Genomic DNA, 18,102 nt, shown 5'->3' with positions numbered 1-18,102 from the left:
ACAAAATAAAGATGCCTTGAGCTGGTGTGAAGAGCAAGGAAGAAACTGGGAGCCCAGGAGAGAAAGATGCTCTTAGCAGCCCAATCCTGAGCCAAGGAAGTGCGGAAGGCCAAGAGACCAACCAGGAGGGTGGTACACAATGAAAGAGGGAGGAGGGGGAAGGGCCTCATCCTGAGGGCTCACTTCTAACAGAAAGGGAAGTGAGCCTTCCTAATTTCCCAGACAATTTTCATCCTGGAAGCACAATCTACAAAATGCTTCCCTCCAACCTGCCCCCATAATTTGACCAAACAAAACCATTCATACTCACATCCAAATTTATCAATCTGAGCAAAATACGGTGAGTAACAAAGAAAGGTAATTTTCATATTTTATTATACAATATTGTTTATCACTGAAAAAAAGCTTTAATATCTTTTAATACAAAAGCAAATTGTTAGTGTTGCCAGAGAGATTGCTCGCCTGCCCTTAAAAAAAATCAACACCTGTTTGCAAACAAAAGCACTGCTAGAACTCAGTCAAATCCTTTATTCTCTTTCCAGGCTCCACCCAGCCCACTGATCTCTTTTCTGTACAGAGTCTAACACATAGTAGGCGCTGAATAAATATTTCTTGACTGAATAGCATGTTCTTTCATCCCCATCGTTTATTTCCTGACCCTTGACTGGATCTTGATTCATGGGGTAAAATCCCACCTACTCCTTCCCCTTCCTTTCACTGCCTTTGATACATAACATTGGTTTAGAGACATTGCCTGACATTGCCTGAGGGGACTGAGGGAGGGTTTCAAAGAGTGAAGGAAACCCTTAAAGGCAGGCATGGTGACTCTGTAGAGAGAGAGAGGTGCTAAGTCAGAGCAACAGACAGACAGATTCAGGGATCCAGAGGCTACAGGAAATGGTGGCAGCAAAACAAAGTCAGAGAAACCAAAAACTCACACAGTTCCAGATAAAGAGGTAAAAAGGTTGGCCACGAATGTTAATCTTGAAATTTCTTTTCCGTTTTGATGTTTTATTACAGAGATAATGGCAGAGAGAGAGGGCGCCAAGACAAGGATGGGAAGACAGAGAGACAAAGAAGACAAGGGAGACAGGTGAACAGCCAGGCACGGCTGACTGACCTTGAACTCTGGCCCTCCCTCACACCCACCAGGCTGGGCTCCTTAAGGCCTCAGTACCCATGCTCACTCACGGCAACCACTGGAAGTCCAGACACCATCCCCTTGTCCTCGCCCTCCTCCCCCCCAAAGATGGTTGAGCCACTCTACATGTTGGTACCCTCTCTCCAACATCCTCCATGAAGCCTTCCCACTGCTCCAGCCCACACTGGCTGCCTCCCTCTCGGCTCCTAAAACACATCTGTTCATCCCAAGCCCACATGGCCTAACCACAGGGCACTGCTGTTCTGGAGTTGGCCCTCGGCCCACGAGGGCATCTTGACTCTCACACTGAGAACTGTGAGTTTGTCAAGCTCCACGCCCCATCTCCGCCAGGATTCCCTGGGATACCCAGTCTGATGTTGGGTATCACAAAGCGCTCTGTGAATCCCTGTGCCCCGGCCAATCCCCAAGGAGTGCCAACAGGGCACAGTCCGCTGGTCTGGAAAGAGCTTCTTGGAGCCTGGCCCGCCGGGCCATCTCCTGGGCTCCTGCGCCCCCTGCCGCCCAGGATGGCACCTGTTGGCAGGACCAAGCGGATGGCCAGCGCGGTCCCCACGCACCCGCACCCGGGGAGGCTGCCAACGGCCTCTGGCCTCTGGCCTCACGGTGGCCCCAGGCACCGCCGAGGGTTCCGATGAGATGGGGGGCGCGGCCAGGGCGCCTGCTGCGTTTGCCTTGTGCCCGCCCCATGCCCTGAGCGCTGCGGACAGCATCCCCACCCCAGCCCACCCCCGGGGCCGCTCAGAGCTTCTCGTCCAGCTCCAGGCCCGGATTCTCGTGCGCGCCCCCGCGGAGCGGCGCTGGGCTGCCGCTCAGGCTCAGGTAGTTCTGGATGGCCGAGGCGCAGTCCAGCCGCTCCATGACCGTCATGAGGTAGTGCAGCTCCTGCAAGCTGCCGTTCTGCTCCTCAAACAGCTCCAGGATGGCTGCGGCGGGGCTGCGTTGGCAGGACAGGAACCTGGCCGGGATGCGGGGTGGTGGGTGCTCTGGGGCCAGATCCACCCCCTCCCCGGCTCCGGCCCGCCTCCGGCTCCCACCTGCTCTCCAGGGGGCTGGAGTAGTGGGGAGGGCCCCGAACCTTGAGACCCGAGGTTGTCCTGGCTCAGCGGCTACTTCTCTCTAGACCCGGGGTTCCTCCTTTTCACCCAGGGCTCGGACTAGAGGGCCTCTAAGGGTGCTTCCAGCTCTGACCGTCTGGAATTGCTTTCTCCGGGTCCCCCACCCCAAACACACTGTCCCCTCCTCCTCCCTCTCCCCCAGGCCACCACATCCTGCCCACTGGTGAGGAAGCAGGTGTTCTAAACCATGGCTTCCCCAGAACCCTCCTCTGCTCAAAAACCTTCCAGAGTCTCTTTCCAGTACTAACCAAGCCTGTACTCCGGGTGCTAGGCTCATCCACAACTTGATGGTGCTGGGTTGTTTTTTTGTTTTTGTTTTTGTTTTTCTGCTCTTTGCTCCTAGCTCTCATCCTGAACCTTCCAGCTGTAGGCCTTTTCCTTTCCCACCTTGCACACACCACACCCACAACTAGCTGTGCTACTCCCTCCCAACAGAGTGGCTTCTCCCTACTTCCCTACCACCTCCTCCCTAACGCCCTTTCTAATTCCCACCTGTAGGTGGAAGAGACCATCCTGCAACCCCCAGTTCAGACTTCTGCTCATAGCTACCCCACCTTCTTTATTATTCTTGCTTTAGCTGTTTTGTGTCTCTGTTTTCAACTTGCTATACAACATTGCTATACATGCCTTATTGTATATATACATGTATAATATGCCTTATTATACAATAAAGCATAAAGGGCTCTGCCTTTATCTTAAGCTCTCTGTATCCCTTACTATAGTATGAGTTCCCGGATGCTGGAGCCAGGTCTCATTCATCTTGTATTCCAATGTTTAGCATAGTTTTCCAGAATATAGTGAGTACTTGATAAATGTTTAATATGTAGATGATTTTTAAATCTGCTCTGCTTTCAGCTGGGTCCAGTTCCAGCCCCATCACCTGGGTGAAGTCCTTCCTGACTACTGCACTCACAGTCTGTGTTCTGGAGCTTAGCTCAGAATTGTTCTCCTACTGATTGCTGTTGACAGAGACCATGGTTGCATTGCCCGCATTATTATTAACATTTATTGAATGAACATATGCCAGGCACTCAACTACATGCTTTATCCACATTATCTTATAGTCTGCCTTCTACCCCTCAGGGCACAGCGTGTTAAGCACTCAATATGTACCCACTGACTTACATTTTAATTGATTCATTTTTAAGTATTTATTGAGTACCTACTCATGAGCCAGGCATCATTGTAGGTAGTGAGAATATAGTAATAAATAAAAGGAGCTGCTCTATTATGGGGAACAGGGTGGGGCATAGCCATTCCCTAACTTTTAAGTTGACTCCTTGTTTGTGCTATAGTCCTCAAGGTGTCCCAGGAACCCCCACCCTCACGCCAGTACCCCCACCCCGCCGTCCCATCCACAGACTTCGCCCTTCTTACCGGATTTTCATGCCACAGAGCCCCAGGTGGGAGGCCAGCCGACGCCAGTCATTGCCTGTGATGCTGTTTGGTTCCAACAACATCTGCAGCTGTTCAAAGAGCTCTGGAGGCAGCCTGGGGCCAGGGAGGTGGAGTTCTCAGAAGGGAGGATCAGAGAAACCCAGTCTGTTCAACAGGCACCATGAATGGTGTATGCGCCCTGCAGGGCACAGGGGAGGAATCACAAACATCCCTCAGCCAGCAACCCAAGCAACCCCACCTCACCTGTTGCATGGGGGTGGTTGAGAGACAGGGGGAGGCACCGCCCAGGATTCTTCCTCTGATGCCTGGAATCTGAGGATTTCCATGTACTTGGTCTCCAAGCCCTGAGCCAGGAGAGGGTCAGAAATACACTTAGGGATCATGAGACATCCCCTGAGAAGAACCATTCCTCATATCCTTCAGCCTGTCACCCAGAGCTACTCTATCAGGAGATACGGCCCTACCCCACCCAGGATCCCTTCCGCTCTGCTTCCCTGACCCCAGAACTTCCAGCTTTATGTCTGCCTACTGAGTTCTGTGGGAGTTGAGACATGAAGACTAAACAGGTGCACCCTAAGACACCAAAAGTCTGAGTGAGGTCATGGGGCAGGGAAAAGTCAGCCAAACATAGGGAATTGAACTCAGGCACATGTGTCTCCTTCCCTCCATCCTATGGTCCCTCCTTGCAGGTGACAACCTGAGAGGTACTGGCTTATTCTCCACTAAGACGCCTCCACGGTTCCCCAAAGACCCTCAACCCCTCAACTCTTTCCCCTTGGGAGGGTGGGTTTTTTAACCCCCATCCCATCTACTCAAGCCCCCCTCCCTGGTCACCCTCCACACTGAGACAGAACATCATCTCTTAGAGACAGACAGTCAGCCTAGGAAGAACCCGCTTTTCTTTGATGTCCATGTTCCTCTAAGCTAAGAATCTGGGGTTTGACTCTTTTACCCTCCTACTGGATTCATTTATGGACAAAGAGAGTCAGGGATGAAGGGTAAGTTGGAGGCCAGGTGGTCTGGAAGAATGCCATCCACCTGCTTGATTATGTGATCAGGGCCATGCTTACCGGGCACCAGACCCCTCACCCCCTTTGCCCAGGGCTCTCCCAGGCCCTGCCCTTCCTTTGCCCCTCAGCTCCAGCTCACATCCTGGAAGGTGTGCATGGTGACGATGATCTCACTGGCAAGTGCTGAGCAGTTAACGCTTTCACTGGCTACAAAGAGGAGAGGACATGGCAGATAAGAGAGGGAGAAGTCAGGGGAACCCCACAGGCAGGCTTTTGAAATCTGAAGACGTTGGGCAGGACGTTCCCTCTTTCTCTCTACAAAGATCAGTTGTGGCTGATCTTTTAGAGAAGGTGTGCATGCATGCCTGACTAGATAAGGAGCTGCAGAGGGGAGGGGAGGGGAGAGCAGGAGAGAAGAGGAGTAGGGGTTGTGGAGAGGGGACAGGGCAGGAGGTGGGCTGGGTCTCCTGGACTACCTGCGTTTCTCCTGAAGCAGAAGGAACGGAAGGGGCACTTTCCGTGCCAGATGTGGAGATGGGGAACCAGCTGGCAGCTGCTCTCGTCCACGTTCTCCCAACCTGGGGAGGAGGCAGAGCAGAGGGCCTCAGAAGCGGGGTCTTCCACAAGTGTTTGAGGAGGGCTTCTCTGCGGCAGGTGTCACGCACGGTGCCGTGGGGAGGGATGAGGCGGGAGTGAAAGTGGGAGGGTGTCTAAAGTGGATGAGAGTCCTCAGGGCGCGGATAGAGACCCTGTGAACAGCCTTCTCCTACCACCACACACCTCCTCCACACACACAGCACACAGACCTTCCGCCTCCCTTCCACTCCCTCCAGGAGCAGCCATGCAGCTGTGCCCCGTCCACGAACCACACGGACGTCCTAGGCTCCATAAGCAAGTGCAGCACCCCATGCCACAGAGAAAGGAGGGCAGAGAAGACTGGGACTCCTCCTGGGACACCAGCCCCAGCCAGGTGGGACAATAAAATCCTCCCCTCCCCTCACCCCACCATACATCCACCTGTCCCCCCACAGAGGGGCCCAGGGCTAAATGGGCCACAGAGGACAGGAATGAGCAGAGCCTGGGGCTCCTGCAGGCAGCAGCAGAAGCCAGAGGTCCCCTTGAAGCTGTTGCCTGCCCAGGAGCCTCCAGAAAAAACCTGAGGTTCCCAGATTTCTCAGCAGGGGGTGGCCCAGGCCCCTCCCTCTCCTAGGGCTCCTTGCTGCCCTGCCCCCCCACCCCGGCCCACCTCCCTCACCCTCAGAGATGTACGTGAGCTTCAGGCACTGGTCCCCTCGGGCCCCTGTGAAGTCAAAGAGTTGGCAGGGCCCGCGCAGACGCCCACCGTGGGGCTGCTCATTGGCCATGGCCCACTGCAGGGCGCACGGTGTGTTGTTGAGAAAGTAGATGCGCAGCTGCAAGTGGGACTGCCCCGGCGCCAGCGGCGAGCAGAACACCGCCAGCTGCAGCCACTTGCGGGCCTCCCGGCCCCTGGGTGCCTCCAGGACACAGGTATAGAGGCTGCAGAGAGAGAGACGGTGACAGGAACTGATACAGGGGACCCTGGGACCCCAGTGTATCTGCCACTTGGCTCCTACTGCTCTAGGAGCCGGGGAGAGTAGAGTGGTCCAGGGCATGTACAGTCCGGCAGGGAGTCAGGCAAGTAGGGGGACGAAGAGTGAGTCACGTCACAGTGACCATCACATGGGGAGAAGAGCCAGCACGCACCCTCCAGCATGGGAGACAGGGAAGGTGGGCTCAGGGCCACTACGCTTCAGAGGGGTCCCAAACATGGCTGGCCCTGCTCTGCTCAGTGGGAAGGAGAGGCAGAAGGGCCTAAGATCCTAGAAAGACAGAGCTAAGGACAGGCATGAGATGGGAGGGGGCTCTTGGAGAACTAGAGGGGATAGGCTGCCCTAGACAGTCCAGGGACAGTCAGGGACAATAGAGACTGACAATTTTTTTTTAAAGATTTTATTTATTTATTTGAGGGAGAGGGAGACCACAAGCAGAGGGGAGGAACAGAGGGAGTGGTAGAAGCAGGCTCCCACTAAGCCTAATGTGGGGCTCAATCCTAGGACCGGGGACCATGACCTGAGCCGAAGGCAGACACTTAATTGACTGAGCCACCCAGGCACCTGAGACAGATAATTTTAGAAAGACAAAGGTGGGGATAGGACAGATTCTTCCAGAAAGAGGGCTGGGGTGGTAGTCATAGACCAGTAGAGAGACTACAGCAGGGTGCATAGTCTTGGACAGGGTTGGAGTGAGACAAACTGCTCTACACACTAGGCCAGTGGGACCAGGAAGGGGACTCGGGGAGAGAAGGGATTTGCAAGCCATCTGGAACAGATCAAGGGGCAGTTCCATACAGAAAGGCGAAGATGAGGCAGACTGAGAAAATGGGCAGCAAGCCCGGGTCCATGGGCCTACCTGAAGTGGGAGAGGTGGATGCGACACTCATCCCGGGAGGTGTGCGCCCCAGGCCGCCCCAGGGGCCTCCAGACCTTGGCATCGAGCAGTGTGGTGTTGCTGCTGTAGGTCCGGGCATGGCTGGGCTCCTGGGCACAGTGCTTGAATGTGAGGGTGCAGGGTTTCAGGAAGGAGGCCCCATGGGGGCCACAGGCCACCACAGGGCTCACCAGCCCCTGCGCTCGGGACAGTGATGGGGCGTCCAACAGGTCCCACACCAGGATCAGTGATACCCGCTCCTGGCGGCCCACAGCCACAGCACCTGGGGAGAACAAGAGCGGTGATGGGCCTGGCAGGCAGGTGCACCCCTACCCCAGAAGGGGCCGGAGGACATGGGGGTGGAGGTGGGACAGGAGCCCAGGAGAGAGGGTGCCTAACACGGCACACAGGGAGGTGGTGTGGAAGGAGAGAAAGACTGTAGGCTGGCTTGTGGTGTAATCCTGAGCAAGTCACCCTACTTTTTTTTTCCGGGGCTGTTCCCATCCCATATGGGATTAGTGGGAATCTATAAGAGGTGCTGTTGCTTCAGACACTTTCCTGTATTGAGAATTGTCATAACACACTGTTTATTACTACCAGGCATTTTACTTCCACCTGTCAGGGAGTTGTCATAAAAATATGTAATCCATCCATCTTTAGAGTCAATAAAGTCATACTAAAAATATAAACAATTTTCAAAATTATGGAGATGTCTATGAACGATGCTCCCTGAGGTGCGATGCCCTTGTCCAACACACAGTGAACAACTAAACGCTGAGGAGGGAGAAGGTGCCCTTACCTGGTGGGATGAGCAGAGAGATGCCCATATCCTGGAGCATCAGGCAGCCGCCACGGTGATCCACCTCTCGAGCCGAGAACACCAACAGCTTGTGCATCAGCTGCCGGATGACGGTCTGGCCTTGAGTGGGTGTGTGTAGCTCCTGGTAGAAGGCGGCCATCTCCGGCAGTGTGGCCGGCGGGCACCCTCGTGAGGGCTCGTCTTCTGGCAGGGGAGTGGGGTGGGCCACTGGCTCCTCCTGGCTATCCGGCTTCCAGCAGGCCCCCAGCAGCCGGCGAGGACAGTGCCATCGAAGACACTGGAGCAGAAGGAAGGCGCTCGCCACCGGGACCCCCACCACCAGGAGGAACTGGGCGGGTTGGATGGAACTCTCATGGGAGCACATCCGCCTGGACACTCGTGCTGCCAACTCCCCTGCACCCCTGTGCCAGCCAAGGCCAAGGATCTTGAGGAGGGAAGAGACAATGCCAGGTAAGCCTTTTCAGTGTCACAGAAGCCAGGACTTGGCTTCCAACTGGCTGCAATGAGGGAGCCAATTGTCCTCATTCCAGTGCATCCTCAATTAATACCTTTAATGAAACTTCACCTACCTTTGTCTTCCTCAAGAACTACCATGGCTCCCCATGGCCTAGCACCTCACATTAAACTCCCTGTGGGCAGAAAGAGCTTGGTTTTGAGGTTAGAGGATGCAAATTCAAGTGCTGCCTTGGTCACTGGCTGAGTGAGTTTGTCATATTGTGTACTGTGCCTCAGTGTCTGCATCTGTCAAAATACCCATCTTGATCTTCATAGAGAAATCTTTAAGTGGAAAAGCGAGTTACAGAGAACTAGACATCCTCTGATCTCATTAACGGAAATTCAGAACTTATACAAGTATAGATACATATTTATGTGTGTATATATGTCAATCACAGAGAAAGGTCTGGAGCAACACTATGCAGTAAATGGAGCAACACTATGCACTATAATGGAAGCCCGGGACACCGGGGTGGCTCGGTCAGTTAAGCATCAGCTAGTGATGTCATGATCACTTGACATGATCGGCTTAGGTCATGATCTCCTGAGTCTTGAGATCCAGCCCCGGGCTGAGCTCTGCGCTCAGTGGAATATCTGCTTGGGATTCTCTGCCTTCCCCTCTGCTCCTTCCCCTGCTCTCCCTCTCTCTCTTTCTCTAAAATAAGTAATAAAATCTTTAAACATATATAATTAATCGTTTAAAAAGGTATTAATTATAATGTAATATGATTTATATATAAATATATAATATATAACAGATATTTCTGTATTACTATAAATAATTATTTAATTAATGATTTTAATAATATATTTTATGATTTAATAATATATTTTATGAGGGCACCTGGGTGGCTCAGTGGTTGAGCTTTGGCTCAGGTCATGATCCCGGGGTCCTGGGATTGGGCTCCCTGTGGAAAGCCTGCTTCTCCCTCTGCCTATGTCTCTGCCTCTCTCTGTGCCTCTCATGAATATATAAATAAAATCTTTAAATATATATATATATATTATGTATATAACCCAATATATTCAAAATATCGCTTTGAGAGGAAATCAATATAAAATTGCTGAGACATTTCACATTCCATTTTCATACTAAGTCTTTGAAATCCATGCATGTTTTACACTCACAGCACGTGGTAGTTGGGACCTGCTCAGCAGCCACACATGCTAGTCTAGTCATTCCTGTCTGGGGCAAGGCAGGTCTGAGAGGCCACGCTCCAAACTATTCCCACCAGTCACTACTGAAACAGCAGAAAACTGAGAGGTATGAACTAGGACTTTTAATTTTCTTAAACCCTTTTTTCTGTCTTTGAATGTTTTCACCCCAGGCGTGTATTTTATATTAACTTCGTCATTCTTTTGAAAAGCTATCAAAAGTTAAAAAATAATTACTGCTCGGAGTGATTGTGAGGATGGCATGCCATCATGGGAAAAGCACTTGTAGATGATAGAGCACTGCCCAGATATGTTTCTTTATTTATGCCCCATCTACTGCCAGAAAGGTCAGAAGGCAGCACACAGGGACATGTGAAATAGAACAGGAGTAACAAAGTTACAGAAGGAAGCAAAAAGAGAAAGAAAACGAAAGGTGAGAGCCTCCAGGGAGGCTGGAAGGAGGCAGGGCAAAGCAGGCACTGGCTGCTTGCTCACCTGGTTACCAGCGGGGCCCTCCAATTGGGACCTGGCCCTTCCAGCAGCTTCCAGACAGTTGCCAGACCTTTCTCAGGCCCTCCAGAGTCTCCCGCCCTCATTCTACATTAATTTCCAACGCCCTACACCCCTGCCAGGCTGGGATCCTCACACCCAGCTAATTCCAGCCTCTGGCCTTTGCTCCCACTGTTCTCCCCACCTGCCTCACCTGCCCACCTGGCCCCCCTCCTGCTCAACAGCACCTCCCAGTGGCTCACCAACACTTGACACTCTAACCGGCTGCCATTCCACCCTACCGACTCTTGACTGTGCTGTCACACGTGATTTTCCCACTCAGGTGAACATTTTCCGAGCACCAGCTGTGTACCTCGCAAGTTCAGTCTTGACAAGGATGATGTCTTAGGCAGCTGTCAGGAAGCTTCGGAGGGAATATGATGCATTCCCTCGGTAGCCGAGTTCTGTGTAGTAATATCCTCTTTCAAAACCCTCAGGGTCCCCATGGCTAATCCCCTAGGCTCTGTGCTAGAGAAGCTTCTGGCATTCATTCCTCCCTACTCCCTTTGCTCATACCCTGACCGGGAGCTGAGGCCTCGCCTCAGTCCTCCAGCTCGATCCATGCTTCCTCAAGGAAACCCAAGCCCCTTTCCTTAGGTTCTCCTAGACAGGGGCAGAAACTCCTCTGTATCCTTAGGATTAAGGACTGGCGTGGGATCTCTTCCCTCACCGCCCCACCCCCGTGTCCCCATTGAAAACGTAGACAGGAAGGAAGGTTTGGCATTGATCCTTTTGCCTTAAAACGCATCTCTGCAAAATGCAGCTGCCTGCTTCAGCCAAGCCCTTTGCAGGGCACACGAGTGAAGTGGGTGAGTTGCTGCTGCCCTACATCTGGTGGGAGAGGTGACTGGAGCAACCGGCGTCCTTCATGGGGCTGGCATTCCTTTTGGTTCGTCCACATGAAAAGATAATTGGAATTATAACTGCAATGATATTGACTATCATTTATGGAGCTCTGCCCTATGCCACTGTGTTGGAGCATTCTGTGGGCCCCTCTCATTTGATCTTCCGAGTAGCCTTGTGAGCTAGGTGTTATTTTTATCTCCATTTCCCAGGTAAGGAAGCCAAGTTTTCTCCCCACCGTGGGACATATGGGAGGTTATTATGCTACATCTGAAGGCTGAGGGAAGGATGAACTGGAATGACAACCATGTTCTAGAAACACTACCTTTCTCTCCTTATCTCCCTCCCTCCATCCCCCGCCCAGGGCTCTCTTCCTTTCCACTTCTAGAGGAAGTGAAGTAGGAAGAAAAAGAAACAAAAATAAAAATATGGAAAGACTCAAAAGGCACATCTTGGGTTCCACAGTATGTGACGTCCCCCAACCCCCGCCTACAAAGGCACCCATGGCAGGGGACGTGCTAGCTAGTATGAACGACAGGAGGGACTCTGCTCTATTTCTATAGCAACAACCTTTCTGGGGCCTCCAAAGACCAGAGTCCAAATCCCCTCCACCCCACTGGGTGGCACAGCAGAATCTCCCTGCCCAGCCTCCCAACCTGAACAGCTGGCATATTATTCCCCAAGGCCCCGAGGGGCCTCGCATGAGCAACCCATTCATTAACTCTCCCCTAGCTTGGTCCCCTTCCTCCCAGGCTGATACCTCTACAAGCTGCTCGGCCCTCACTCCATCCTCCCCCTAACCCCAGGGGGAGGAAAGATGCCAAATCTACAGCAAGGCAACCAGCTAGACCTTCCCAAACCCATGCCTTCCTCTTTACTACCCATGGCTCCTGTCTGTCTTGCCCTGACCGCAGATTATCTAGGTAGCCGGTCCCCAAGACAAGGGTCCTTTAGAATGCTACCATCACCTGTCCATCAGGAGTTGCCTCCTCTACCACAAAGATCTGGGTTCCTGCTGCAAAGTTCTTCTGTTCATGTCCTTTGAGGCAACTGTCAGCCCTCGTCCCACATCACTGCTTCTTACCATGCCTACTCGGGCCCTGCTAGGTCTCCTTACTGAGACACATACAAAATACCAGGATGAATGAGTCCAAACATGGCATGGGCAGCATTCATCAGCAGAGGCTACATTTTTATAGTGCATACCACCGTCTCCCGGGTCCTCACACCCACTGGGCACTTGCCCTCTGCCATCTCCGCCTCCAGCCTGGGTAAGCTGGCCTGGCTCCTCCCCTCAGCCTGAAGTGGCTCCATTGCAATGCCCACCCCACCCCCAGCTGCCCTAGGGGGTATTCACCTTACCGTGGAGGTACTCCCAGAGGCTGCTGGTTTATCCAGGAACAGCAGTTCCTTCTGAGAGACAGAGAGGTCACCCAGACCCGGTCACCAGGCCAGCAGACAAGTGAAGGTGGGCGGGGAATCTGGGCAGGAGTGGCCCAGAGCTTCCTGGCAATGACCTGCCTCCCAGCGCCCTACAGAGGGGTGGGGGAGTCTGTCTCTGTCTATTGGCAAAGTCCAGCCAAGGCGGGGGAGTAGCTGAGGATCCCAGAAGTCCGTGAACTCACCAGTCTGGGTCTGGAAGGGAGGGGACAGAGAAAACCTGGGTACACGTGAACCCCTCCCCTGCAGTGAGTGCCCTCTGCTGGTGGGTGGCTGCCCCAGCCAGAGGCTAGAGAAAGAGCAAACAGTGGCAAGGAGGGAGCCCTAACAGGAGCTTCTCAAACTGCAGAGTGCACAGGAACCATAGAAGGGGTCAGGTGAAAAGGTGGGCTCTGACCCCATGGGTCTGAGCTTGGGCGTGAGATTCTGAGTCTCTAAGAAGCTCCCGGCTGACACCAATGCCGCTGATCTAGGAGCTTAGACAATGTCTAGCTGCACCCCTTTTCTCTGCCCCCACACAGAGATGAGAGGAGGCACTGAGAGGGTTAACAACTCACAGGGTGCTGGCACCATCAGGGTGTTCCCCTATCTGCTCCCTGCCCACACTCAGAGTTGGCAGGAACCCTGTGCTTTGGGGAGAGCAGACTTTGGGCTATTTGCCAGCCTGAGTCCTTTCATAGAAATTCTGCCTCAGAAAGATAGTGCCACTGGAATGAAAGATCCCTGCAAAGATGGATTTTTCCCCCCGGCTGTTTGCTGTTGTACTCTTAGCTCCTGGTACAGCCTGGACCATAGCAAGTATTCAATAAAGACTTGTTGAATGAATGCATGGACCGGCTCCAAGAAAAGAGGCTCCTGACATTGAACCCAGGTGACTCACCTAGGGGCTGTGTACTCTCAGGTGAGTTACTCAACCCCTCTGAGCCTCCTTTCCCTTGTCTGACACATGCAGACAGTACGATCTACCACAGGAGGGAAAAGCATTGTCATTATCTGAGCTAACGACTGGAAAATGCTCGCCACAAAATGGATGCCCAGCGAGTGGTAACTGTTGTTTCCGCGGGCTGGCCTCCCACGGTGGAGGACCTTGGTGAACTCCCCAGCCCCCCAGTTATCATCTCACAGAAAATAAGTAACTGCCACCGCTTTCATCTCAGTTAATGATTGTCCAGCCTCTTGTCCCTGGCTGCAACCCCCTCCCCTCGGCTGCCTTCCCCTGGGTAGAAGCCAGAGGAGGGGATAAACACTTCCCAGGGGTGCCTGGGTCCCCAGAGTGGGGAGATGGAACAAAGGAACGGTAGAGAGCAGCCCAGCTGCGAAGGGGACCTCATGAGGAAAGGATGGGCAAGAGAGAGGTGCTCAGAACTTTAATAGAGACAAAAAGGGCGGGTGTTAGTCTTTGCTGGACAAGACTAATAGGAGTCTGAGTCACACAAGAGGCTGCTTTCTCCTCTGAGTCAGGAAGTTATAGGGGTTTGTGAACATCTGTCAAGCTCAAGTTCTAAGCCTGGAAGGGCTATGCCAACTAGGCTATAACCAGAGGCTGCATCCATGTATCACGAACTCATTTCCAAAGCTGCTGGTGCTTGCTTCACTTGGGAATAATCCCAGCTACAGGAAGGTCCTGGGGAAATCTGAGGGTCTCCACCACCCCAGGGACACAAAACCGGTTCATTGGATGTGACCACCACAGGCTTCTATAGGCATGTAGCCTGGGGCTGAGCTGGCCCAGGAGATCCGGGTCTCAGAGGGCCAGAGCCACAACTGTTCCATCAAGGGGCCCACCCCCATCCAGAAGCCAGGTCTAGCAAACCAGGGAGACCTCTCCCAAAAGGAACCCTTCAGAGCCATGCAGACGGGCACCTGCACTCCCTGGCTAGTGCCAGCCACCACCCTTATCATTGGACAAAGGCAGGCCAGATAGGAGCCTCACCCCACCCTTCTCTCGTCCCCCACCCTCCTCTGCCTCACACATAACGGATATCATCGGGCACTCTGCATGGGAGGTGTGCTGCCTGAGGTAAGGGGAATGCAGGCCTGGGGAAAAGAAGGTACCAGAAGGGTAGAACAGAGGAGAAAAGAGGACAGGGGTGGGAGGAGCCTCCAACACTGGACATAAAAACAGAAAGAGAGAGAGACAAGAAGGCAGAAGATGAACAAATAGACAGTGAGGACCAGAGAAATATAGAGATGCACGGGCAGGCAGGCTAGTCAGCCCTGTCCCCAGAACCTCCAGGATGTGGACAGGGGCCCTTGACAGGGAAGGCTGAACTAGGCAATCATTCCGGGACACTGAGAATTACCGCCTCTGTCTTCCTTGCATTCCTGGCAGTCATGGAGAGGAGGCTGAAATATCATGCACAAATAGGGATGATATGGGGTAGGGGCCTTGGCTGGAGGAGGGTCTGTGCTTGTCTCACGTGCCAGCAACATCCAAAGCAACACGAGTGTGGCAGCTTTCTAATCAATGACCAGGCAGTTGCTTCCTTGAGAAGTCAGACCGCCAGAAAGCTGGGCACTTATGTTTGTGGTTCTGTCCCTTCAGAGGTAGAGATATGGAGGAGGGACCTCCTCAGCCCCTGAGGGGCAGGCAAGACCTAAGGCTTCACAGAAAGGAACCACATGTCAATCAGCTAAGTTCGAATTCAGGCAGCAGCTCAGGCAGGGTGGGCCTCTTGGGTCTGCCAGTCTGGTGTATCGAGATAAGCCTGGGAGCAGATGGGCTGCCCCATTCTTGACTGGAAAAGACCCCCGGAGATCTCTGGCTCTTGTCTTTCTGCACACGGTCCTTCTAGGGGGGTTATATCAGCTTGGCTGAGTACAGTATAAGGCAGCGTCCCCATCAAGGGCCTGCTATGTTACTGACCAAGTGCCACCGACTACGGGAGGCAGAAAAGATTGGTCATACCTGGACCTGAACTCTAGGAGTCAGATACATGCCGGGGGAAGGGAGCCTTTCACTCAGAAGTTATCAATACTAGACAGTATCTTCTGAGGGCCAACTGGGTGGTATGGAGAAAAGAAGTCCGTGGAAGCCAGAGAAAGGACAAGGCAGTATGGGCTCCTAAGAGCAGGATGGGAGCTGACCCAAGGTGAGGAGAATGGTGTCTATTACTAGACCTCTCATGAGGGGCTCAGGCCAGCAAATAGTGTCATGTAGGAGGTAGAGACAGTCAAGCAGACACAGGAAGAGGACTAAGAGGGAGGCCCACCACTAGCGTGTTGTTTGCCTTCCTAGATTTTGCCTCTGTGAGGGGAATGCAGCCTCAAGGTGCCATCTTTGTGGCCCTTCCCCACCTGGGGCCCATCCTGGTCTCGCTGCTCACTCGTCATCGGATGATCCGTTGGTATGACATTCCAAAGAAGCCGCCCTGGTGCCCACCTCACAAAGTCTTGTTGGCAGGGTGGATAACCATCTACTTTGTCATGGGGTGAGCACCCACTTCTCATACCACAGCCCCGGTGCCTGCTAGGGTGGGGCCCCCATACCTGAACTACTGCTGCATTCTGGCCTCCTCAGGGATGGCATGCCATCTCGCCTTCTCTGGAGGGGTCCCGTCTGTGCCTGCCTAGGATTCCAGCCAGAAGGGTAGAGGAATCCTCTCCCTTGTTCCTCTCCCTCTCCATGATTCTCTGTTGTTTCCTTCACCTCACCATGCCCATCTCCTCCCTGCCGGCACTCAAGTGAGGCCTAGACACTCTTGTTCCCATTTTGGCACACAGGGCTTCCTTTTGGTAACCAAGCATCCTTATGCCAGAGGACTTCCTTCATTTGCTGTGAAACACCCTCCCTCTTAGTGCCCTGCCACCATCTCTCCACAGCTATGCCTCCTACCTGGTATGGAAGGACCTGGGAGGGGGCTTTGGGCGGCCCCTGGCCCTGCCTCTCGGCCTCTATGCTGTGCAGCTCGCCGTCAGCTGGGCTGTCCTGATCTTCTTCTTTGCAGCCCACGCCCATGGTCTGGTAAGGCCTGCAGTGTTCAGCAGCGGGAGTAGTGTAGAAGGAGGTGAGACCCCCGGGCCCCCAGAGCAGATAGCGCAGGAGGCCACTCGAGTGTAGGCAGGTAACGGGTGGGCAGACTTCTGCGAGCTCCGGTCGGGTGCCCAGCTCTCAGGCACTTGGCTCACCAGGGCCAGAGCTCTGCAGAGAGGCCGAGGGCACAGTTCTCAGGGCAGCCTGCCTGACCATCCTGCTCGTCTGCCCTCCTCCCCCCACCCAGGCCCTGCTGCACATGCTGCTGCTCTACGGGCTGGTGGTAAGCACAGCCCTGATCTGGCATCCCATCAACAAGCTGGCTGCCGTGCTCCTGTTGCCTTACCTGGCCTGGCTCACCGTGACCGCTTCTATCGCCTACCACCTGTGGAGGGACAGCCTCTGTCCGAACCACCACCAGCCTCTGCCCATGGGAGAGAAGAGGGACTGAGGCCCCAGGGACAGGAGAGGAGGGAGGATGGCAAGGTAGGGGTAGAAGAGAACGCCAGTGGGGGCGTGGGACTACTGGGGGGAGAGAGGAAGGGGGAGGGGGGACCAGGGATTGATGAATCCCTGAAGATGACTCGGCCCAATGTGGTCACTGTCCTAGGTCCCCTGGTGCCAATTTCCATTCGATTTCAGAAACAGGAAAGGGAAGGGGAAACTTATTTTATACTTAATATAAATTAATAAAACCCTTTACTAACTTTAAAGGTATGATGTGAAGTGCATATCTGTGTACATGATGTCTATGGCTGCAGAGTAGTGTAGACCTGTCCATGCATGTGGGAGTGCATGTCCCTGAAAACACCAACCTGTGCATCAAGGGATTGGCGGGCACAAGGTCTCTGCTCCAATCATGCACCCTCCACACCTTCTCAATAAAGCTGAGATATTCAGGACTTAGATTTTCAGTTACCTGGAACACAAAGTCTTTTTGAAGAATTCTATAAAAGCAAAACAGAGGGGCACCTGGGGGGTTCAGTGGTTGAGCAGCTGCCTTCAGCTCAGGTCATGATCCCGGGGTTCTGGGATCGAGTCCCGCATCAGGCTCCTCTGCTTGTGTCTCTGCCTCTCTCTCTCTCTCTCTCTCATGAATAAATAAATAAAATCTTCAAAAAAAAAAAAAGCAAAACAGAAAAGTAGATAAAATAAAAAGATCTGAAATATACATGTCAGGTTTATATACTACATTTTATTATAGAATATTTTAATGTTATTTCATTGGATTTTAATTAATATATAGTAATAACAATATCATATAGTTATAATAATATTACACTGTTATATACAATATATTATATATTATATATGTCATATCAAGACCTTATGTGATTATCTCTGATAAGGAGGATTATAGATCGTTTTTGTTTCATACTTTTTTACTGTTAATTTTTTTAAGTCAATTAATGACTATTATAATAAGAGAAAAAATGGAGAAAAAGAGATGAATGCCTCAGTGCTGACAAGTGAGCAGGAGCTTTCAGTAGGAGATTCTTATCCAGACTTCTCTCTTCCCACATCTTCTCATTGGCTGCCTTATTTTGGACTCTTCCCTCCTATTGTTTTCATCTCCTCTTGTTTCCAGACCCCAGTGGTAGCAAGGGTAACAGTGATTGCCCCTGGGGCTGCAACCCCAAATACCAAATAAGGTCAGCTAGAAGTCCCAGACACCTTGCATAGGAGCTTTTAAA

At 52.7% G+C, this 18,102-nt stretch overlaps 2 protein-coding genes across 7 annotated transcripts; one reads left to right on the top strand and one right to left on the bottom strand.

Moving 5' to 3' along the window:
• Window positions 1-358: 358 nt before the first annotated feature.
• UNC5CL (unc-5 family C-terminal like) lies at window positions 359-12,641 on the bottom strand. Of its 5 annotated transcripts, none has more exons than XM_077904124.1 (9): window positions 12,353-12,641; window positions 7,933-8,377; window positions 7,116-7,416; window positions 5,941-6,203; window positions 5,162-5,263; window positions 4,825-4,892; window positions 3,919-4,019; window positions 3,655-3,768; window positions 359-2,117 (listed from the first exon to the last, which is right to left on the bottom strand). In XM_077904124.1, exons 2-9 carry the CDS (start codon window positions 8,315-8,317, stop codon window positions 1,901-1,903), a joined length of 1,551 nt encoding a protein of 516 aa, XP_077760250.1. In that variant the 5' UTR covers window positions 8,318-8,377; window positions 12,353-12,641; the 3' UTR covers window positions 359-1,900. The 5 variants fall into 5 exon arrangements, with proteins under 5 accessions (XP_077760250.1, XP_077760249.1, XP_077760251.1 ...); XM_077904123.1 differs by having other exon boundaries at window positions 12,358-12,641; XM_077904125.1 differs by having other exon boundaries at window positions 7,933-8,230; window positions 12,358-12,641.
• A 1,751-nt stretch (window positions 12,642-14,392) lies between these two features.
• TSPO2 (translocator protein 2) lies at window positions 14,393-17,115 on the top strand. 2 transcript variants are annotated; one of them, XM_077902653.1, is made up of 4 exons: window positions 14,393-14,455; window positions 15,674-15,782; window positions 16,258-16,399; window positions 16,656-17,115. In XM_077902653.1, exons 2-4 carry the CDS (start codon window positions 15,694-15,696, stop codon window positions 16,857-16,859), a joined length of 435 nt encoding a protein of 144 aa, XP_077758779.1. In that variant the 5' UTR covers window positions 14,393-14,455; window positions 15,674-15,693; the 3' UTR covers window positions 16,860-17,115. The 2 variants fall into 2 exon arrangements, with proteins under 2 accessions (XP_077758779.1, XP_077758778.1); XM_077902652.1 differs by having other exon boundaries at window positions 15,674-15,866; window positions 16,656-16,945.
• The last annotated feature ends 987 nt before the right edge of the window (window positions 17,116-18,102 follow it).

The sequence above is a fragment of the Canis aureus genome, chromosome 7 (assembly GCF_053574225.1).
Source record: "Canis aureus isolate CA01 chromosome 7, VMU_Caureus_v.1.0, whole genome shotgun sequence".
NCBI lineage: Eukaryota > Metazoa > Chordata > Mammalia > Carnivora > Canidae > Canis > Canis aureus.
Note: the sequence above shows the minus strand (reverse complement) of the source record. Positions and strands in the feature narration are given on the sequence as shown.